Below are 16,409 nucleotides of genomic sequence, written 5' to 3'. Positions count from 1 at the left end.
AAAACAATAGCCAAATAACAAATCTGCCAGAAGAGTACACCTCAGACACTGTAAAGCAATAGTAATACTGCAAGTGTGTGCTGTTAACTATCTCAGTCTAAATTAAACCCAAGGATGTGTGGAGTGGGTCTGACAACTGGGGAGATCAATGTATGTAGAAGAGTCTGGAGTGCTATAGAAACCTCTTGCTTTTTTTTTCTTGTAGATAAACAGTGAAGAAGAAGCTAATGAGAATGAAACAGAGTGGCTTATGGAGGAAATTGCAGCACCAAATCAAAGAACAGCAAAAGGAGTGCAGGAGAATGGTCACGTTACTACCAAGTCTGTTACATCTGAAGCCTTTACATCTCTCCATGTGGATGACTTGGACAGTGAGGATGAAGTGTTAACCATTCCAGATGTAAAGATTCAGACAGGAAGAGGACTAGACAAAAGCAAGCACCCACAAAAGAAGCCACCGAGCCTTGGCAGTGATGACAAAGCTTACTTGCTGAATGGGGGAAGGGAAAGGAAAACAAAAGCCAAGTCAGGTCAACAGCAGGCACAGAACTCTACAAATACAGCATCATTTCATGATGATAGTGATGAGGACTTGTTGAATGTTTAATTCCTCTTGTGCCTAATCAAATATATATAGAGAGATTATATATAAAATGGGACAACACTTCCAACCAAATATGAGGACTTCAGCCTGAAAGATTTTTCTGAATTTTGCCTTTAACAAGAAACCATTGAAAAGGGAAGAAGAGAAAGATGTCTTGGTTGTTTACAATGATCTGTTCAGTAATGACTGGATTTCTAGCATCCAGTTAGCTGAGTTATGTTGACTCTCTCTAGCCAGGACAACTTTTTTAAGCCTCAGCATAGACGTTAAATGCTTGCTTAAAAAGGAACCTTTCAAAGGACAAGATTAGAGCTGAATTAAGCCCCTGGCTCCTGAGATTCAAGTTATGACTACTAGCATTTTAACTCCTTGTATTTATTGATCCTCACTACTCAGGTTTGCTTATAGCAATGTGTTCTTCCTGCCGGCAGGGTATTATTCTATGGGTTTGCCCTTCTATGGGTTCATCCATTGTAAGACAAGGAAAAATATAACTTTTCTGTGTTGGGATGATTTGATGTAAATTTTAGAACTGGTCTAATTTATCCTGTAAATTTGAATATCCATTCTAATTTAAACAGATCATTGGTTCAAAGGTATTGACTGAAAGGTACAATTCTGTATAGCTTTAGCCTGGAATGGTTGCTGTTCTTTGCATGATATTTTCTTGGTACTGGTCATATGACTGACTTCATCAGTATTTGCCAGAGCAGCTGACGAGCATCCAAAGATTTTTTTTCCTAGATCATGGCTGGACTAGACTGACTACACAGAACAAGATTTTTCAAGGTCAGAGGCAGAATTCTTAGAATACAGCTTGCACTGCCCAGTTTATCATCACCCAAAAAACCCAACAACCAGAGGAGCCCTGGTCTGCATGATACCTCTCTGGCATTCATTACAAGAAAAGAATTGGGCTAGTCTTTTCTGATAGTGTAAGAGCTAGATCTTAGGCCGAGGTCCTGGCCGTGGTCATTGATTTGCAGTGTTGCTGGCAATTAATGGAAGTCAAATTTCCTCTAGCAGTTTTGCCTTTTCCAGGTGTTTAACATGGGCAATGATAAGGTTTCAAAGAATTTTACAAATACATGTGTTGGTCTGAATTTTTTTGAAACTCTTCATTGTTCATTTTGGCTGGCTTATTCAGTTTCAGCAATGGTTTCTTTTTATAAAAACTCCATTTTGAATCAAAATAGTGTAATATGAAGTATTCAGCAATTTCAATAAAAGATATGACGTGGGTATTCCAAATCCCCACATCTCAAGTCTGGAATCTTTCTTATGCTGGGCTAATACTGGTCATCAGCTTGGTGATACCCTTTTCTGTTGTTTGTCATAGCTAATAATCACATCACTCAAAATGTTTGATCATAAAGATCAGTGTGTGTGTGTATATATATATATATATATAGGTACTCCCCAGTACCGTTTTTCTCAGACACAAAATTATTTTTCTTCTTGCATTGTTCCCGGTGAAGTCTCAAAACAGTTTGGCTAAAGCTGCATCTCATCATTGTTAAAACAAAAGCAGCCTTTTTCATAGTTGGCATTAGTATACTCTGGGGGAATAAGGCTTCCCAAAGTGTATTTTTTAATACTGCCAATTACTGTTGGAAGAGTTCCCTGAATGGATATTGACTAATATTGCTTCCCTTCCCCAAGTCTTTAAGGCTTGCATTTTACAGTTGTTCAGTCTGTAAACTGCTGCATGAAATGACTCGGTATATGACAACCAAATGGTTGCTTCATGTTTACTGTGCATAATAAAACCTATGTAGAACAGGTACTGCTTGATAAGCATCCCCAGGTAGTGTATCAATGAAGTTTTCTAACAACACGTAGCTGACAGCAATAACTGTTTAGTCTTGAGGCTGTTGCCCACTTTTTATCTAAGCATTTGTAAGTAAACTAAATCTCATGTTCATTGCTGTATGCATGACTAGCTTCCCTGAGCTATTTTTCCAGCAAAATATGTTTTTCATTCATAAAGAGGAAAGTGTACTCCTCTGGTCCTGCCATTTTCATAACATACAAGTCTAAGGCAGTGATGACTGTGGGTTAGATGCTGAACTCTGCTGGTCGACAGCAATACTCCCTAAGGGGAGCATCTCCCCTGCTGGCGCAGGGCTCTGTGTTGCTGTGACTCTGCTTACACGTCAAGTGCTGCTTGACTCCTGACTGCACTGTGAAGGAAGAGAGATCAGAAAGGGGGAAAGATACCAGTCTGGATCTATTTTTTTTATGTGGAACAAGTGCACATCACTACCAACTGTAAACAGAGCTGCTAGGAAAGAAGCAGTGTGAGATTTTCTGGGCTGTCTTTTTTAAGGAAGGGTCTAATAGCGTTCAACTACACCCACTTTCCAGGCAGGCTTCAATTTGTTTCCTTGGCCTCACTGACTGCCCCTGTGAGCATGACTACCTCCTGCTGTGAGCATGGTGGGTGCTGCACACTTGTCCCAGCTCTGAATCCACACTGAAGCACTGCAGCTGGGGGGGTGAAAGTCCACTGTGGGCTGGTGGCTGCGGGGTGCTGGGCTTGGGGTAGTGCTGCTTTAGGTCACTGCAGGAGTGGAGGTCTTGTTCCTTGCTTCAGTGGTTCTGCCTGGCAAGAGGAGGTGTGCAGGGAGTGCTGCGCCACAGAGCTGTCCTCACAGCTGCCTAGGCCATAGTTTTTCTGGTGGTCTGTGGGTGGCTTCTGTGGGCTTGCTGGGCTGGGGAGGAACTGGTTCTCTTTCTACCCCTCTGCCAGAACAGCTGCCTACACTTGCTTTTTTCGCAGTATTAGGAGGAAATCTCCAATGAAGACTGAAACAACTAGTAATGGCTAATTTAAAACTAAAAAAAAACAACAAAAAACACAACAAATCAACACAATGTAACAGTCAGAGTATTGTATTTATTTAGCTGTTTTGGGGGAGAAAAACATGGTCTGATTAGGGGTTAAATGCAAATTCTGCCTGGGTGAATTAAGGTCTGATTTCAAATGAAACCTTAAAAAATAAAGCTTGCAACATGTCGTTTAATAATTTATGGAGTTAGTCTTGACTTTTGGTCAAATGTTTTCGTTACTTAAATAGCTTTGCTGCCAACTGAATATCAGTGCTGCAGAGAGGACAGATGAAGTTTTGAGGTGGTTTTGATGCCAAAATGCCAACATTTGATGATATTTTGGAGCAGATCGGTGAATTTAACAGGTTCCAAAAGCAAACCTTTTTCGTCCTGTCTTTGCTTTCCGCTACCTTCACTCCCATTTACGTGGGTGTCGTCTTCTTCGGGTTCACCCCCGAGCACCGCTGCTTCAGCCCCGGCGTGGCGGAGCTGAGCCGGCGCTGCGGCTGGAGCCTGGCGGAGCAGCTGAACCACACCGTGCCCGAGTGGGGCGGCCACGGGGCCGCTTTCGGCAGCCGCTGCAGGAGGTACGACGTGGACTGGAACGCGACGGGCCTCAGCTGCACCGACCCCCTGGGCAGCCTCGCGGGCAACCGGAGCTCCGTCCCCCTCAGCCCCTGCCAGGACGGGTGGCTCTACGACTACCCAGGGACCTCGCTTGTCACCGAGGTAAAAACCTATGTCCCTCTTACCTTGTGTTATTAAGGATACTGTTACGGTGTGGGAGATGGTTGATGTAGCCTATGTCGTATTAAATTGCAATTACCTGTAAGAGGGGATCGTCACCATCTGTGAACTTATTCTGAATGCTTTGCAAATAGTTTTCGCTCTGTCCTTGCTGTGAAGTGTTGCCTTGGTCTGCTCAGGAGGTTTATATCTCCAGCTGTGGAGCAAATAAATCCCTAGGTAAAGTCCAGTCTGGAATGAAACTCCCATTGCATGAGAAGTCCTATTGGTGGAAGTGTGTAAACAGTGTGTTAGAAATCAAGAACCTGTAATGCTCCAAACAAAACCGGCTGTCTGGGCCGGTGCCTTTCAGAAACCACACATGCTTTCTGCGATATCCGCACAGATTTGAAGGTTTTGACTTCCTTCGTTTAAAACAAACAAATCTTAGTTTGTTTCAAATATGATTAAATGATTGACTGGGTGGGGAAAAGTAACTGCCTCCCACAAGTAAACAGTTTAATTCTGGAATAAACCACAGAAAAGCTAATGGCTGTTTTGTGTTCTCAGAACAAATGTGAAAATGGTATTTAAGCTGTTTAGAGTGCTTTAGGTTTTTAGGCGCTTTAACCTATTAAAAAATAAAAATAAAAATCTGGGATGGCGAACTTGATTTCATCTTAGGGAAAAAAAATGACTTCTGCTATCTAAATTTGTTGGAACTTTCTAACAAACGTAAGAGCAGGTAAATTATGTGTTCTAGTAAATGCCGTATTTGTAGCCCTTAACAGAGGGTGTAATGTAGGGATATTTCTTTCCACAAAGTATGGACTGCATGACATTAAGGTGTGGAGATAAGCAACCAAATCTTTTCAGATGGATTCTGTTGTGGAAAGTCCTGATCAGCCTCCAAAGCAGCACCTCAACATCTTCACAGCAAAAGGTTTGAGCAAAGTCTCTGCTCCAGATGGCCTCTGTCATCTTTTGAGACTGTCCGACACCGAAGAACTTGCAGCCTGACTGGATTTGTACAGTCGTGCTCAGTGAAAGTTGTCTTCCTTTTTCTTCCGAAGGTGGTGCAGGGCCAGGCCCTTGGGTCACTTCCTTCACAGGATAGCTGGCAGATGTCGCACGCCTCTGGGTTCATTTTGGCAATGTATCTTGTTTCTGTCTGAGAGCTTCCTTTAAGGCTATCAGCCCGTGTTCTCCCTTGCCTGGCAGCTAAGCAAGGAAGAAGAAAGCACGGAGCAAACCATGTTACTTTCCTCAAAGGAAAAAATAAAATAAAATACCCCCACATGGAAGAATATCCTCACAGGCACCCTCACAGAGTATCAGGAAGAAGTACATATTGATTGAAAATGCATCCTGTTAAATAAACCCAGGTACCGGTAGGCTGGGAAGGTTAGATGGTGAATATTTATGGCTAACCATGTGGTAAAGCTTGTCCCTGGATGCAGAATGCCTGATCTCTAGACATGTTAGCCTGTAGGGGGGTTTAGGTGAGCAAAAGGCCAGAGCATAACGAGAATGCCGTGGCCTTGGGGACGGATGTGGTGTACATCATCCCACGTTCCTCTGGAGCAGTGCTGCTGGTGCTCCACGGGAAGTGGGACAAGGCAGGCTTCTGCAGGCACCTACAATACTTTTTGTGAAGCCTTCCCCCTTAGTGCTCACCCAGGGGCTGCTATGCCACATAAGGGTATGAGGCAACTGGAACTGCTTGTAAGTGTTAACCATCAGCCCCTAAAAATCTGTTTAAAATGCCCAGAGTGATCAACAAATCCATGCTGATTTGTTTAACTTGATATTTGATCAACTTGGCAATAACTTAGTTACATTCTTTTCAGTATTGAGAGATGAACCATGACTAGGTAAATACCAGGGAATTGCCCAAGGGCTTGATCTTGTTTTCAGTGTTGAAACTTAAGTCAGTAGGGTTCCTGGGTGCTGATGAAATCAGCATCAATCCAGAAACAAGTTTAAATCTTTAAATGAAGCAAAGGAGACTTGTGAATGTGAGCAACCTCCTGATTTCACTGTCTTGCTTCTGACTGTAGTCGTTCTTTCAGTTTAACCTGGTGTGCGAGGACTCCTGGAAGTTAGACCTCTTTCAGTCATCTGTGAACGCTGGCTTTTTTATTGGCTCCATAAACATTGGCTACATAGCAGACAGGTATGTGCGGGACAGCAGCAAAACCCTCTGGCCTCCCTTATCAGGGTTCAGCAGCTAACCTTAGGTAAAGGCAGAAAAAGGTTGTGCAACTGGTATCACCTGTTGTTCTCTTCTCAAAGTAAGGTCGACCACTGGGTGTTGAGTCACGTTATCAGAAGCGAGTACTTTGTCTTAGGCGAACAAATCGTCCCTGGTAGTTCGCACAGATCTCTCCTGCTCTGTGAGTCCTGCAGAGTTTGCAAGCTCTTCCAGGATGGTGCCCCCAGACCTCCCTGCTGTGCCATATGGGAGTCCTGGGCATGTTAACAGAAGCCAGGAGATGCTGATTTGGAGCTATCGCTTCATCTGTCATCCTCAGTGTGGCTACAGCTTGGAAACATCGTGCTTCCATTTGAGAGACTTTGATATAGTAGACACAGAGATCGCCAGATGGGTACAGCTGGTTTGGAAATCCCTGGGTTCTGGCATCTTTAACAGCCCCTTCAGAACCAGCAGAGTTGTCCTTGTCCAGGCAGCTGGGGTTAAGAAGCAAACGGTAATATTTGAAAATCCTTTTTTTCTCCCTTGTTCCCCTCCTGCCTGGAGACTCTTAGTAGAGGAGGATGTGTGTGTCTCCAGCTGTGAAATGCAGCCCACTCACAGCAAGGTCTGTACGCTCAATTTTTGGGATCAAGTTCCTGGCATATAAATCTGCTACCCTGGTGCATACAAATCAGAATCGTAAATCTGTGCATATTTTTCACACTATTATATATAACAGACCAATAAACTGTTCTGAAATTCAGAGAAAACACCCACAACCCAAACATCTGTGAATATGGGACTGTTGCTGCTCTCATTTGGGAAACTTCTCTTCCTCTGAGAAGCCTGAAAGCTTTTGTGGAATTGCAGAACAATTGGCACAGTAACTTTTCAGGGAATCAAAAAGCAAATAAGTGAGTAATGGCCTAAAAATAAAAGTTGGTATGTGCCTAGCCGTTGTATAGCGAAGTGTTTGATCTTTTTTTTTTTTTTTTTCAAAAATGCACAAAGCTTGTATTTTATGTCTGTTCTCATGACTAGTGTTTTGCTGTATATGTAATATCTTCCAATCCAGGTTTGGCCGTAAATTTTGCCTCTTAAGTACATTTCTTGCAAATGTGGTCTGTGGCATCCTCCTGGTCTTTGTGCCCTCCTACCTGTGGATAGTGATTTTCCGCTTCTTGCAAGGGCTGGTCAGCAAGGGCTGCTGGACTGCGGGCTACATCCTAGGTGAGTTTGGACCTTCTCCAGGAGCTAGATGGGCTGCAAAAGATGAAGGAAAAAAAAAAAAAAGAAAAAAGAAAAGCCTTTTAAAAAACACCTGTCATGGCTTTTTGAAATCATATATGCAAGCTGACATCACAGGTGTGATTTCCCTTTGTCTTCTTGCTATTCTTTAAAACAGTGTTGGTTCTCCCATATGACAGTAACCTTCAAAGACCAAGCGAGTGGTGGTACATGAAGGCTGTCACCTCCAGGTAGAGTTTTCCCCGTGGGTCAGCTCCCTGTTGCAGACCAGACCCTGCTTCCTGCGAGTGCTGGCTAGGGAAGAAGTTGGCCCCAGAGCTGCCAGCAGCCACCCCTCTGCAGCCCAGTCGCCCACAGGGTGAGGACGGAAGAGGACATTGAAGTAGTAGGCAGGAGGGTAGGGAAGTCTGGAGGCGTTGTTATGACACAAAGAACATTAAAGGGCAAAAAGGCTTTACAGCCTAAAAATAACTGAAGAACAGCATGTACTTGCTGAGGAAAAGATGAGCTGTTTGGATATCTATGCACTTGGTTGAGTGAAGCCAAATCGGGGGATTTCAAAGCAATGGTCAGAGCCAAGCGGTGCTGGTGTTCCTCCCAGCACAGAATCACAGAATCGTTAGGGTTGGAAGAGACCTTCAGGATCATCTGGTTCAACCATCGCCCTACTACCAATGTCACCCAATGCATGGTGGAGCTGCCTGGAGCTTCTCTGTTGTGGAGTTCAGGCTCATGTCAAAATGAAACTACAAAACAAACAAAAATACATAAAACCACACCAAGCAATCACTGAAGCAGCAGATTAAATATTGTGAAAGCTGGCCAGTTGAGACTTATCTGGATTATTATGGCTAGTGACTCTACTGGCTATCTCCAAGTGATTCAGTTAACTGTAGCTAAAGTGTAAATGTCAACACCCAAAACATCTGTGAATTCTTTTAGCAGAGACGTTGTGCTAATGCAGTTATCTGGATGTTTGAAATAATAACATCTAGCCCACAGGCTGGACCATCCTCTGCCAAGATGTGGTTGTTTCTTCCCATGTGTGTTCTAGATACTCACCTGTCATCTTAAATACTTTCCTGGCACAAATAAAACCTTCATCACCTCTGGGGAACTTCACACCATTTTAGAGCGTAAAATCCCTTTCAGGATGACTACGTGCCCCATCTTGATATTTTCTCCCTCAATTACACCTTGTTGCTTCTGGTTTCTCCTTGAAATTCTCTCATGAGAGAAGGCATGTAGAATCAACCCCAAAGCCCATTTGAACTTGTCTCCCCTCCCTAAAGGAGCCTCATTCTGAGTGCCCACAGAAGGGTACAAGGGCAGAGCAGCCTCCTTGTCATGCTCTCCTGGGATATTTGATATTTGTCTACCCTGCAGTTGCTTATGGCTCAGTTTTACAGAGCCTGAGGAATTGTTCTTGTCTCTGCTCATCATTTGGCCAAGCAGAATTAGCTAATCCATCATCCCCAAACCAAGGGCTTCCTTGAGTTGCCGAATAACTGCTTTGTTCTTTCTCTAATTTGTTTGCTTTCTTGAAATGACATGACTGGATGCAAAAATGAGTATGTTTATGCCTGTCTGCTGGAATAATTACTCTTAGCTCTGCATTAGCAAGACTCAACCTACCTGGTGATGTGTGGTTGCAAAGCACAGAAGGGCGATGAAGCCATCCTGATGGGGAAGATCTATGCCATCCTGTGCACAAACATTTGTGTGCTTGGAGGCTGAAAAGGTGCACTTGGGAAACAAAACATTCTGCTTCATTATTGGGTTTGGAGGCATTATGTAGGTTAGCCCCGGCTTTTGCAACAAAATCCCTCTGTACGCTTTGAGGACTGTGTGAGTTATTCAGAGATTTCCATGCCAGAGGACAATACTTGGATGCCTCAGGTCAGCGTGAGCGTAGGAGCAGTGTTTTCTGGTAGTCTGGCAGCAAAGCAAACCTTCCTCTGCAAGCACTGGGGTATTTTTGTCCTGAGGTTTCATGCCAGGAAGCCCAGGATTGCCAAGAGGCCTTCTTCAGGGTGTCTTCAGGGTCTTGGAGAAGCTTTTGTTTTCTGTGGACGCTGCTGAGCAAGCCACCCCTGCTCTGCGTGGTGGCAGAGCTGTCAGTCCCTGTCTGTTTTCAGTGACCGAAGTTGTCGGGCCGCAGTACAGGAGGACGGTGGGGATTCTCTACCAGACGGCCTTCTCCGTTGGGCTCCTGGTGTTCGACGCCATTGCTTATGCGATCCCTCACTGGCGGTGGCTGCAGCTCACGGTCACCCTGCCCAGCTGCTTCTTCCTGCTCCTCCACTGGTAAGCCTGCTTTCCGTGCGCCTCTGCCCGCGACCCAAAAAGCAGATTCTCTCAGCTCCCAGGAACTGGTATCGAGTGAGATTTGGCACTGCTTTTTGGATGTGTGTGTCTCCTAATGCAAAGAGGAGGCACACGGCAACAAGGGGTGGGAAATAGGACCCCTCAGCAACTGCCGCTTCGTTGCGTCTTACCCTGTGTGCTACACCTGGTTTCTGCTTAAAAAGAAAGGGCAATGTGAAATGCACTGGAGGAGAATGGCCTGGTATGATAAACTTTCCGTAAAGGAAAAGAAATGCCTTGACAATTAAGTAGATCCTATACTGAAAATATGGTAATAAAGATCCTATACTGAAAGAAGTTGTTGAATGCCTACATATTTGTAACATGTTATTTGCATTTTTTTTTTTTTTTTAAGAAAAAACAGTTTTTGTGGTCCAACTGAAGGAAGGAACATGGGTCCATCTTTATTTTGGATCTCTCCTAACTTTTGAGTAATATTTTTCAGTTTTTGAGTATTTTGGTTATAGGTTGTCAGGGTTGAGTTATTAGGCTTAGTAGGAAAAGACTTGTTGTTTTCCTATTCCTGTTTTTTTTTTTTTTTTTTGGAGTGTGTTTTAGCTTGTTCATTTTTACTTATCATGTGATGGCACAGCTGGACCATGGCTCCCTAGAAGGTGCCAGTTTGCTGTCAACAGGCTGAATAAAATTTTGGCACTACTCTCACTTAAAGCCCTGTCCCAATTTCTCTTTAGTAACCACATCTCTGATCAAGGACACTGCGACAACTGCTCCTCTTCCTATTTCAACAGTGGGATATACTGTTTTTCCTGGCTGGGAGGAAACCAACTCTTTCTAATCAACCAAAATATTTTCCCCACAGTCTCCATTTGTGAGAATGCTATGGGTACCTTTATGTTTTGGTGTAATAGCATCCACTCACTTACATTGTAGGTTCCTCCCGGAGTCTCCCAGGTGGCTGATATCTCAAGGAAAAAATGACGAAGCTAAGAAAATTGTCAACGATATAGCTAAAAAAAATCGGAAAAAGATACCTTCCCATTTTGAGGTAAGTTCAGGGAATGCTTATGCATGTAAGCAAGCACCATGATGGTCCCTTCCATCTGTTCCTTCCAGTAGAAGTTCATTGTACTTTGAATATTGGAAAACCTGGCCCTGCAGTGAGGGAGGTGGTAAGTTCTATTACACTAATGGTGGAAGTGAGATGGCACAACTGTCTTAACACTGATTAAGCAGGAAACTGAGTTTTTCTGTGGAAATAAGATGGAAAATGTTTGAAAGCATGGACCCATAGAAAACCTTGGGGGGAGGCTGAGGGAGCCCTGCCCAGACACAGCCTGCTGCATGGGAAGAGGGGACCAGCACACCCTCCTGCGACTGTTGCCTGCTGTGAATGGTTGTAGTGTCAGGACATGTCCCAGGCACTTTCCTAGGAGAGCAGGGAGCATTCAGCTCCTATGAACACCATGCTGGCTCTTCCGCAGGATACTAAATTTGAAGATGATGATGAGGGCGGAAAGCAGAGTCCTTCGCTAATTGACCTTGTCAGGACACCACAGATGAGAAAAAACACATTCATTTTAATGTACAACTGGTAAGAAGATAATGTTGGTGAGTTGTTTTTGAAGCTCTGGTTGTGAATGCTCCAGCAGGACGCAGGCTGCAGTCTTTCTGACTGACTAACAAAGCTGGGACGCTCTCCTCTGCCTAGGTTCACAAGCTCCGTCCTCTACCAGGGGCTCATCATGCACATGGGACTAGCTGGTGGGAACATCTACCTGGATTTCCTCTATTCTGCTCTCGTTGAGTTCCCAGCTGCCTTCATCATCATCGTCACCATTGACCGTGTTGGGCGGCGTTACCCCTGGGCTGCAGCAAACATGGTGGCTGGGGCTGCCTGCCTTGTCACAGCACTGATCCCAGCGGGTAAGTCACCTGGGTGAGGCCATGTGGTGGCTTCCCATCCCAGCGTCGCCTCCTGGGGACAGCACCTGCCTCTCCCTCCCCTTCCATGTGTTCCAGCCCTGAAAGGCTGCAAAAAGTACGTCCACCACTGGGTGCTGCCTCCTCACTTTTAGTGGTGCTCCTCGCTCTGCAGAAGTGAAATGAGACAGTTTTGTAGCACTGCTAATAATAAATCTCAAAGCACCTGGGTCCCCTCTGCTGCTTTCAAAGCTTTCCTGTGCCACAGCTCATGCAGTGCTGACTTTCCATTTCCCGATTTACACAAGTGAAAGGAGGCCCCTTAAAAACATTGTGATATGGGATCAGAGGTCCAGCTAAAATAGCACTGATGTGTCAAGTGAATCCTAAATCACTTGGATAAGTTAAATGCATTGAATGAATTTTCTCTGCAGACATACATTGGCTAAAATTGATTGCTGCTTGCCTTGGGAGAATGGGAATCACAATGGCTTTTGAAATGGTTTGCTTTGTAAACACTGAACTATATCCAACATACATCAGGTAGGTGCATCCTTCTCCCAGTGGGCCATTTGGCCAGGGAATGTTGAAGCCAACGTGTATTTTGTGTTATGCTAAATGAAGTAATCCTCAAATGCTTCAGAACTGCACAGGTAGTGCTGATCATAAAGCAGGAGGGAGTACAAGTAAGGTACTTTAAAAGGTAAGCTGATGAAGAAAAAAAATGTGCTTCAAGGCAGGTGGAAACTCGTGTGGATAAAATAAAGGTAAAAGTGGGGACAAGCAGGTTGGATGGGGGATCTGAAGTCCCATGTAGTGCTTAGATTTGTATCTCATTTGAATCAAAATAACATTGAAAGGGATCTGTCCAGAGTGGCTGTTGCTATGGAGAATGTACATTCACCCAAGCCCTTGACCTGAGGACTGGAATTTTCCTTACTTGTAAGTGGGCTGCAGGGTGCATAGCTCAGATGTAGATATATCAACTGCAGGTAACTAAAGCTTAGATGCTAATTCTTCAAAGTTTCCTTTTTACCTGTGACCATAGAACATTGCACGCAGGGAAGATGTCTGTACTGAACAGATGATTTTTACATGTCCTTTTTTCACTGGAAACTGATTATATGAAGTTACATGACATATGAAAATCTTATTTCTCTATCGGTAATCAACATAACGGAAGATAAATTTTGAGATGTTATTAATGGCGTGTAACAAACAGAAGCATCATTTGATACCTCTTGTACTAAGTCTCCCAAGAGATACTGAAGCAATGATTTTCTTTTTACTGTATCTGGAGACTCTCCTCGGATAATTTGGGCATGATTCTCTTTTATGTTTAACCTTGGGAATTTGCTCACACCTGCGTGAAAATGCAGCTATATTCTCCTGTTCCTATTTGCTATGCTTTTTATTCTTCAGATGTTTAGGTCTAAACAACTTTTGGATGTGCCCCCCAATAGAAAACTAGATACTTCAGATACTAAAAATTAATTTGCAAAGTATCTTGATGTTTAGTGGTTTGCAGAGCTGCATGCTCTGTGCAGAGGCAGTCGTGGTCTGTCCTCTTCCACCTGCAGTGCTTGCTAACCTGATCCCTTTGCTGTCGAACCAGGAATCTCGGGGTGATGGTCTGCTCTGCCTTGTGCGATGTTGGTGGAATCGTCGTCCCGTTTATTGTCTACAGACTGGTGGAAATCTGGCACGAGCTGCCTCTGGTGGTCTTCAGTAAGTGCTGCCTTACCTCCTTGCCACCTGCTCGTGGGGGGCAGCAGTGGGGTCCAGCTTGCAGAGGGAGGGAAAAGCAGCTGAGGCATTTTGCTCCAAGTTCAGCAGAAACACCTTCCCCATCCGTATGTGCTGCAACCTTTAGTTGGTAACAGCCTGGAACTTGTCTGTGCATTTGTGTCTCCTTTGCTCTCATTATTGTTCCTTGCATTTTAAGAGAACCTGGAGGTGAATACAGATTTGACAGATGGTGAAAAGCTGAGCAACGTTCTAACGTTTTAATGAGACTAAATGGGGTTTTGTTTTGATGGGTTCAAATCTGACAAATTACTGCTCTTCTGTGAGGTGTATTTTCTCAGTCCTGGAGCCAAAAACTAGAACTTCCCATAATTCATTTTTTAATGGGGAGCAAACATGGCTGCTGTGCTGCAGCTTTTCCATCAGTCTGTTAACTGTCTGTTCTCCATCTATTTGGAAGGAGATTGGTAAATAAATGCAAGATGAATGTTTGTAGACTAGTGGCCTGAACTTTCAGGTCGAGGTCTGCAACACTTCTCTGAACCTTTGATCAGCATGCTATTTATAGAAAAATGTCTTGAATGGCAGTATGCAGTTTTTAACTGACAGCACGTTTAGGAGGGTGCTTAGTAGGTTCAAAATAGGGACACCAAACGTGCAAAGTGGGTAAATGAAATTAGCAGTGGAGAAATTAAACACATCAAGCAGGAGCTGATGTGTATATATTTTCTAAATCTAGTTATGTAAATAGCATCAATTTTCTGGCTTACGCTCAGCCTAAAAAGGGTTCTTCCCTTTTTACAGCTGTCTGTCCAGTTTTCAGTGCCCTAGGTCAGTGCATAACTCACAACTGAACCTGGTTCATTACCATGTCTGCTTGGCTGCCAGGTCCTCCGGAGATGGCATGCTGGTCTTGTATATCATGCCTTGATGAGTACATCTTCTCTAAAGAACAAAATAAAATGCTGTTTATTAGTCCTTTGTGCCAGGCAGCGGAAAGTGAGGTGAATGCTAGAAATTAGTATATTCTAACAAGCTCTTTGTGCATCTTTGATTTGAAGCTGTTCTTGGTTTAATTGCGGGTGGATTGGTGTTGCTTCTGCCTGAAACTAAAGGAAGAGTTTTGCCTGAGACAGTTGAAGATGTTGAAAATTTTCACAGGTGAGTTATGGTGGTGAACTCTTGGCAACTTTCACTTGAAATTGTACAAGATCCCCAGCTAGAGCTCCTCGGGGAAGCACAGGGGTTACTTGGTTGCCTCCTATGCTTCCATGAAGTTGCTTGCTAATTCCCAGACTAAGACTAGACTGATTTTGGACTCTTTTGCCACTCTTCTCCACATCTGAAGAATAACTGCTTGTCTTCTCTGGGGAAGAGGCAGAGCAAGTGAGGAATTTGAAGTCAGGTGCTTGCTGAAAGCATTAATTCCTGGTTAGCTGCTTATATCTTGCTGTTCTTGCAGGCAAAGTGCTCCAAAGGACAAAAAGATCTATCTCCACGTCCAGACATCAGAAGTAGCACGTGACTGAAGATGGTCCAACCTTCTGGGCAGTCTGCTTTAGGGCACTGGCATGGAAAAGCAAATTGGAATGAATACCCTTTTGTCTTGCCTCCTTTCCTTTTCTTCATAGAATCACAGAACAACACAGGCTGTGTTCTCGAAGTGATCTTGAAAGATCATCAGGTCCCACCTTTCATGACAGAGGGGAGCCTAGATGAGATTATCTAGCACCCTGTCCAAGAGCAGCTTGAAAGCCTCCAGTGCTGGGGTTGCTCACTCATCCCTCCTTTTTTTTTCGGACTGTCTATCCTTTGCTTACATTGTTTTCTGATCGGGTTGTCCGTATGACTGCATAGCTGCTTTACTCTCTGTATGCTACAATACTAATGTTTTAAGGCTGTAAAATGTTCACAAAAGATGTGTGGACTTAAACATGGGAGCAGATCTTAATTTGAGGATGGAGGATTCCTAAAAGATCTTTGTGAGTCCCCCATGAAATCTGACTTTGTTTTGCCTTATACAGGGACGGCATAAGAGTTATGTTACCATTACCTCTGTCGTGGCACTGAGGTGACTACAGATCTCACATAATCTTGTTACAACAGGCAACAACTTTGCACAGACCTTTTTTGTTATCCCATATGTGTTATGGTGTTCATGCACGCCCACATGACTGTACAGCTGCCCTGACTGGGGATTTTACTGGCTATCCCCAAGCTTACAAGGATGGGCATGGGCATGAAGAGGGTGCATGGAAGGAAGGCTATTGCCCTTGTGAAGAACTAGGAGTCTTTTCTCATTACTCAGTGTAGTCACTACATTTTCTTGTCTTGTTAATATCTCCATAGGCTCTATACTTTTTGGTATGATGCTGTTTTCTTAAATATTCATGTCATTATAAATGTGTGCACGCAGACATGTGGAACTTTATTAATAATATTCTGTTGAGTCCAGCTGGGGGTGTGGGGTGGGGAACAATACAGCTGTCAGGGAGACCAGGGCCTGACAGTGTCTTGCTCCACCTAATTTATTAGGGTTGGCCTGTGCCAGCACAGAGCTGTATCTCTGGAGTGAGTGGGGCTCAGGCTTAGGGCAGGGCTTCTGAGCTGGGATTTGGCCAGTGATCCTGTGCCATGGGGAGCATTAGGGGCAAAGTTAGATCTGCTAGGGCCTTTCCAGCACCTCTCACGATTTGCAGTTGCCCCAGAATTGGGGTCTGCCTGTTTCTGTGCCTCCTGTTCCTCTCTGCTGTCAGTGGCAGTAGTGTATCCCCTGCCCGTCTTTCCTGTTCATGTTCTGCCTTTTCT

General features: G+C 44.1%; 2 protein-coding genes across 6 annotated transcripts in view; both read left to right on the top strand.

The window, feature by feature from the left end:
- The window catches only part of IGF2R (insulin like growth factor 2 receptor), a 56,102-nt gene extending 54,233 nt beyond the window's left edge, over positions 1-1,869 (top strand). For all 5 annotated transcript variants that reach the window (XM_048067886.2, XM_066994156.1, XM_048067884.2 and 2 more), the window contains one exon: positions 206-1,869. In XM_048067886.2, coding sequence (XP_047923843.1) covers positions 206-607 — 402 coding nt within the window. In that variant the 3' untranslated portion in view covers positions 608-1,869. The remainder of the gene's footprint in view (positions 1-205) is intronic.
- Positions 1,870-2,006: 137 nt separating this feature from the next.
- Positions 2,007-16,018, top strand: LOC106039496 (solute carrier family 22 member 2-like). The gene is made up of 11 exons (XM_048067891.2): positions 2,007-4,165; positions 6,235-6,338; positions 7,435-7,589; positions 9,746-9,914; positions 10,866-10,980; positions 11,417-11,526; positions 11,644-11,858; positions 12,290-12,398; positions 13,471-13,583; positions 14,663-14,762; positions 15,064-16,018. Exons 1-11 carry the CDS (start codon positions 3,755-3,757, stop codon positions 15,128-15,130), a joined length of 1,668 nt encoding a protein of 555 aa, XP_047923848.1. The 5' UTR covers positions 2,007-3,754; the 3' UTR covers positions 15,131-16,018.
- The last annotated feature ends 391 nt before the right edge of the window (positions 16,019-16,409 follow it).

Source organism: Anser cygnoides, chromosome 3 (assembly GCF_040182565.1).
Source record: "Anser cygnoides isolate HZ-2024a breed goose chromosome 3, Taihu_goose_T2T_genome, whole genome shotgun sequence".
In the NCBI taxonomy this organism is placed as follows: domain Eukaryota; kingdom Metazoa; phylum Chordata; class Aves; order Anseriformes; family Anatidae; genus Anser; species Anser cygnoides.
Note: the sequence above shows the minus strand (reverse complement) of the source record. Positions and strands in the feature narration are given on the sequence as shown.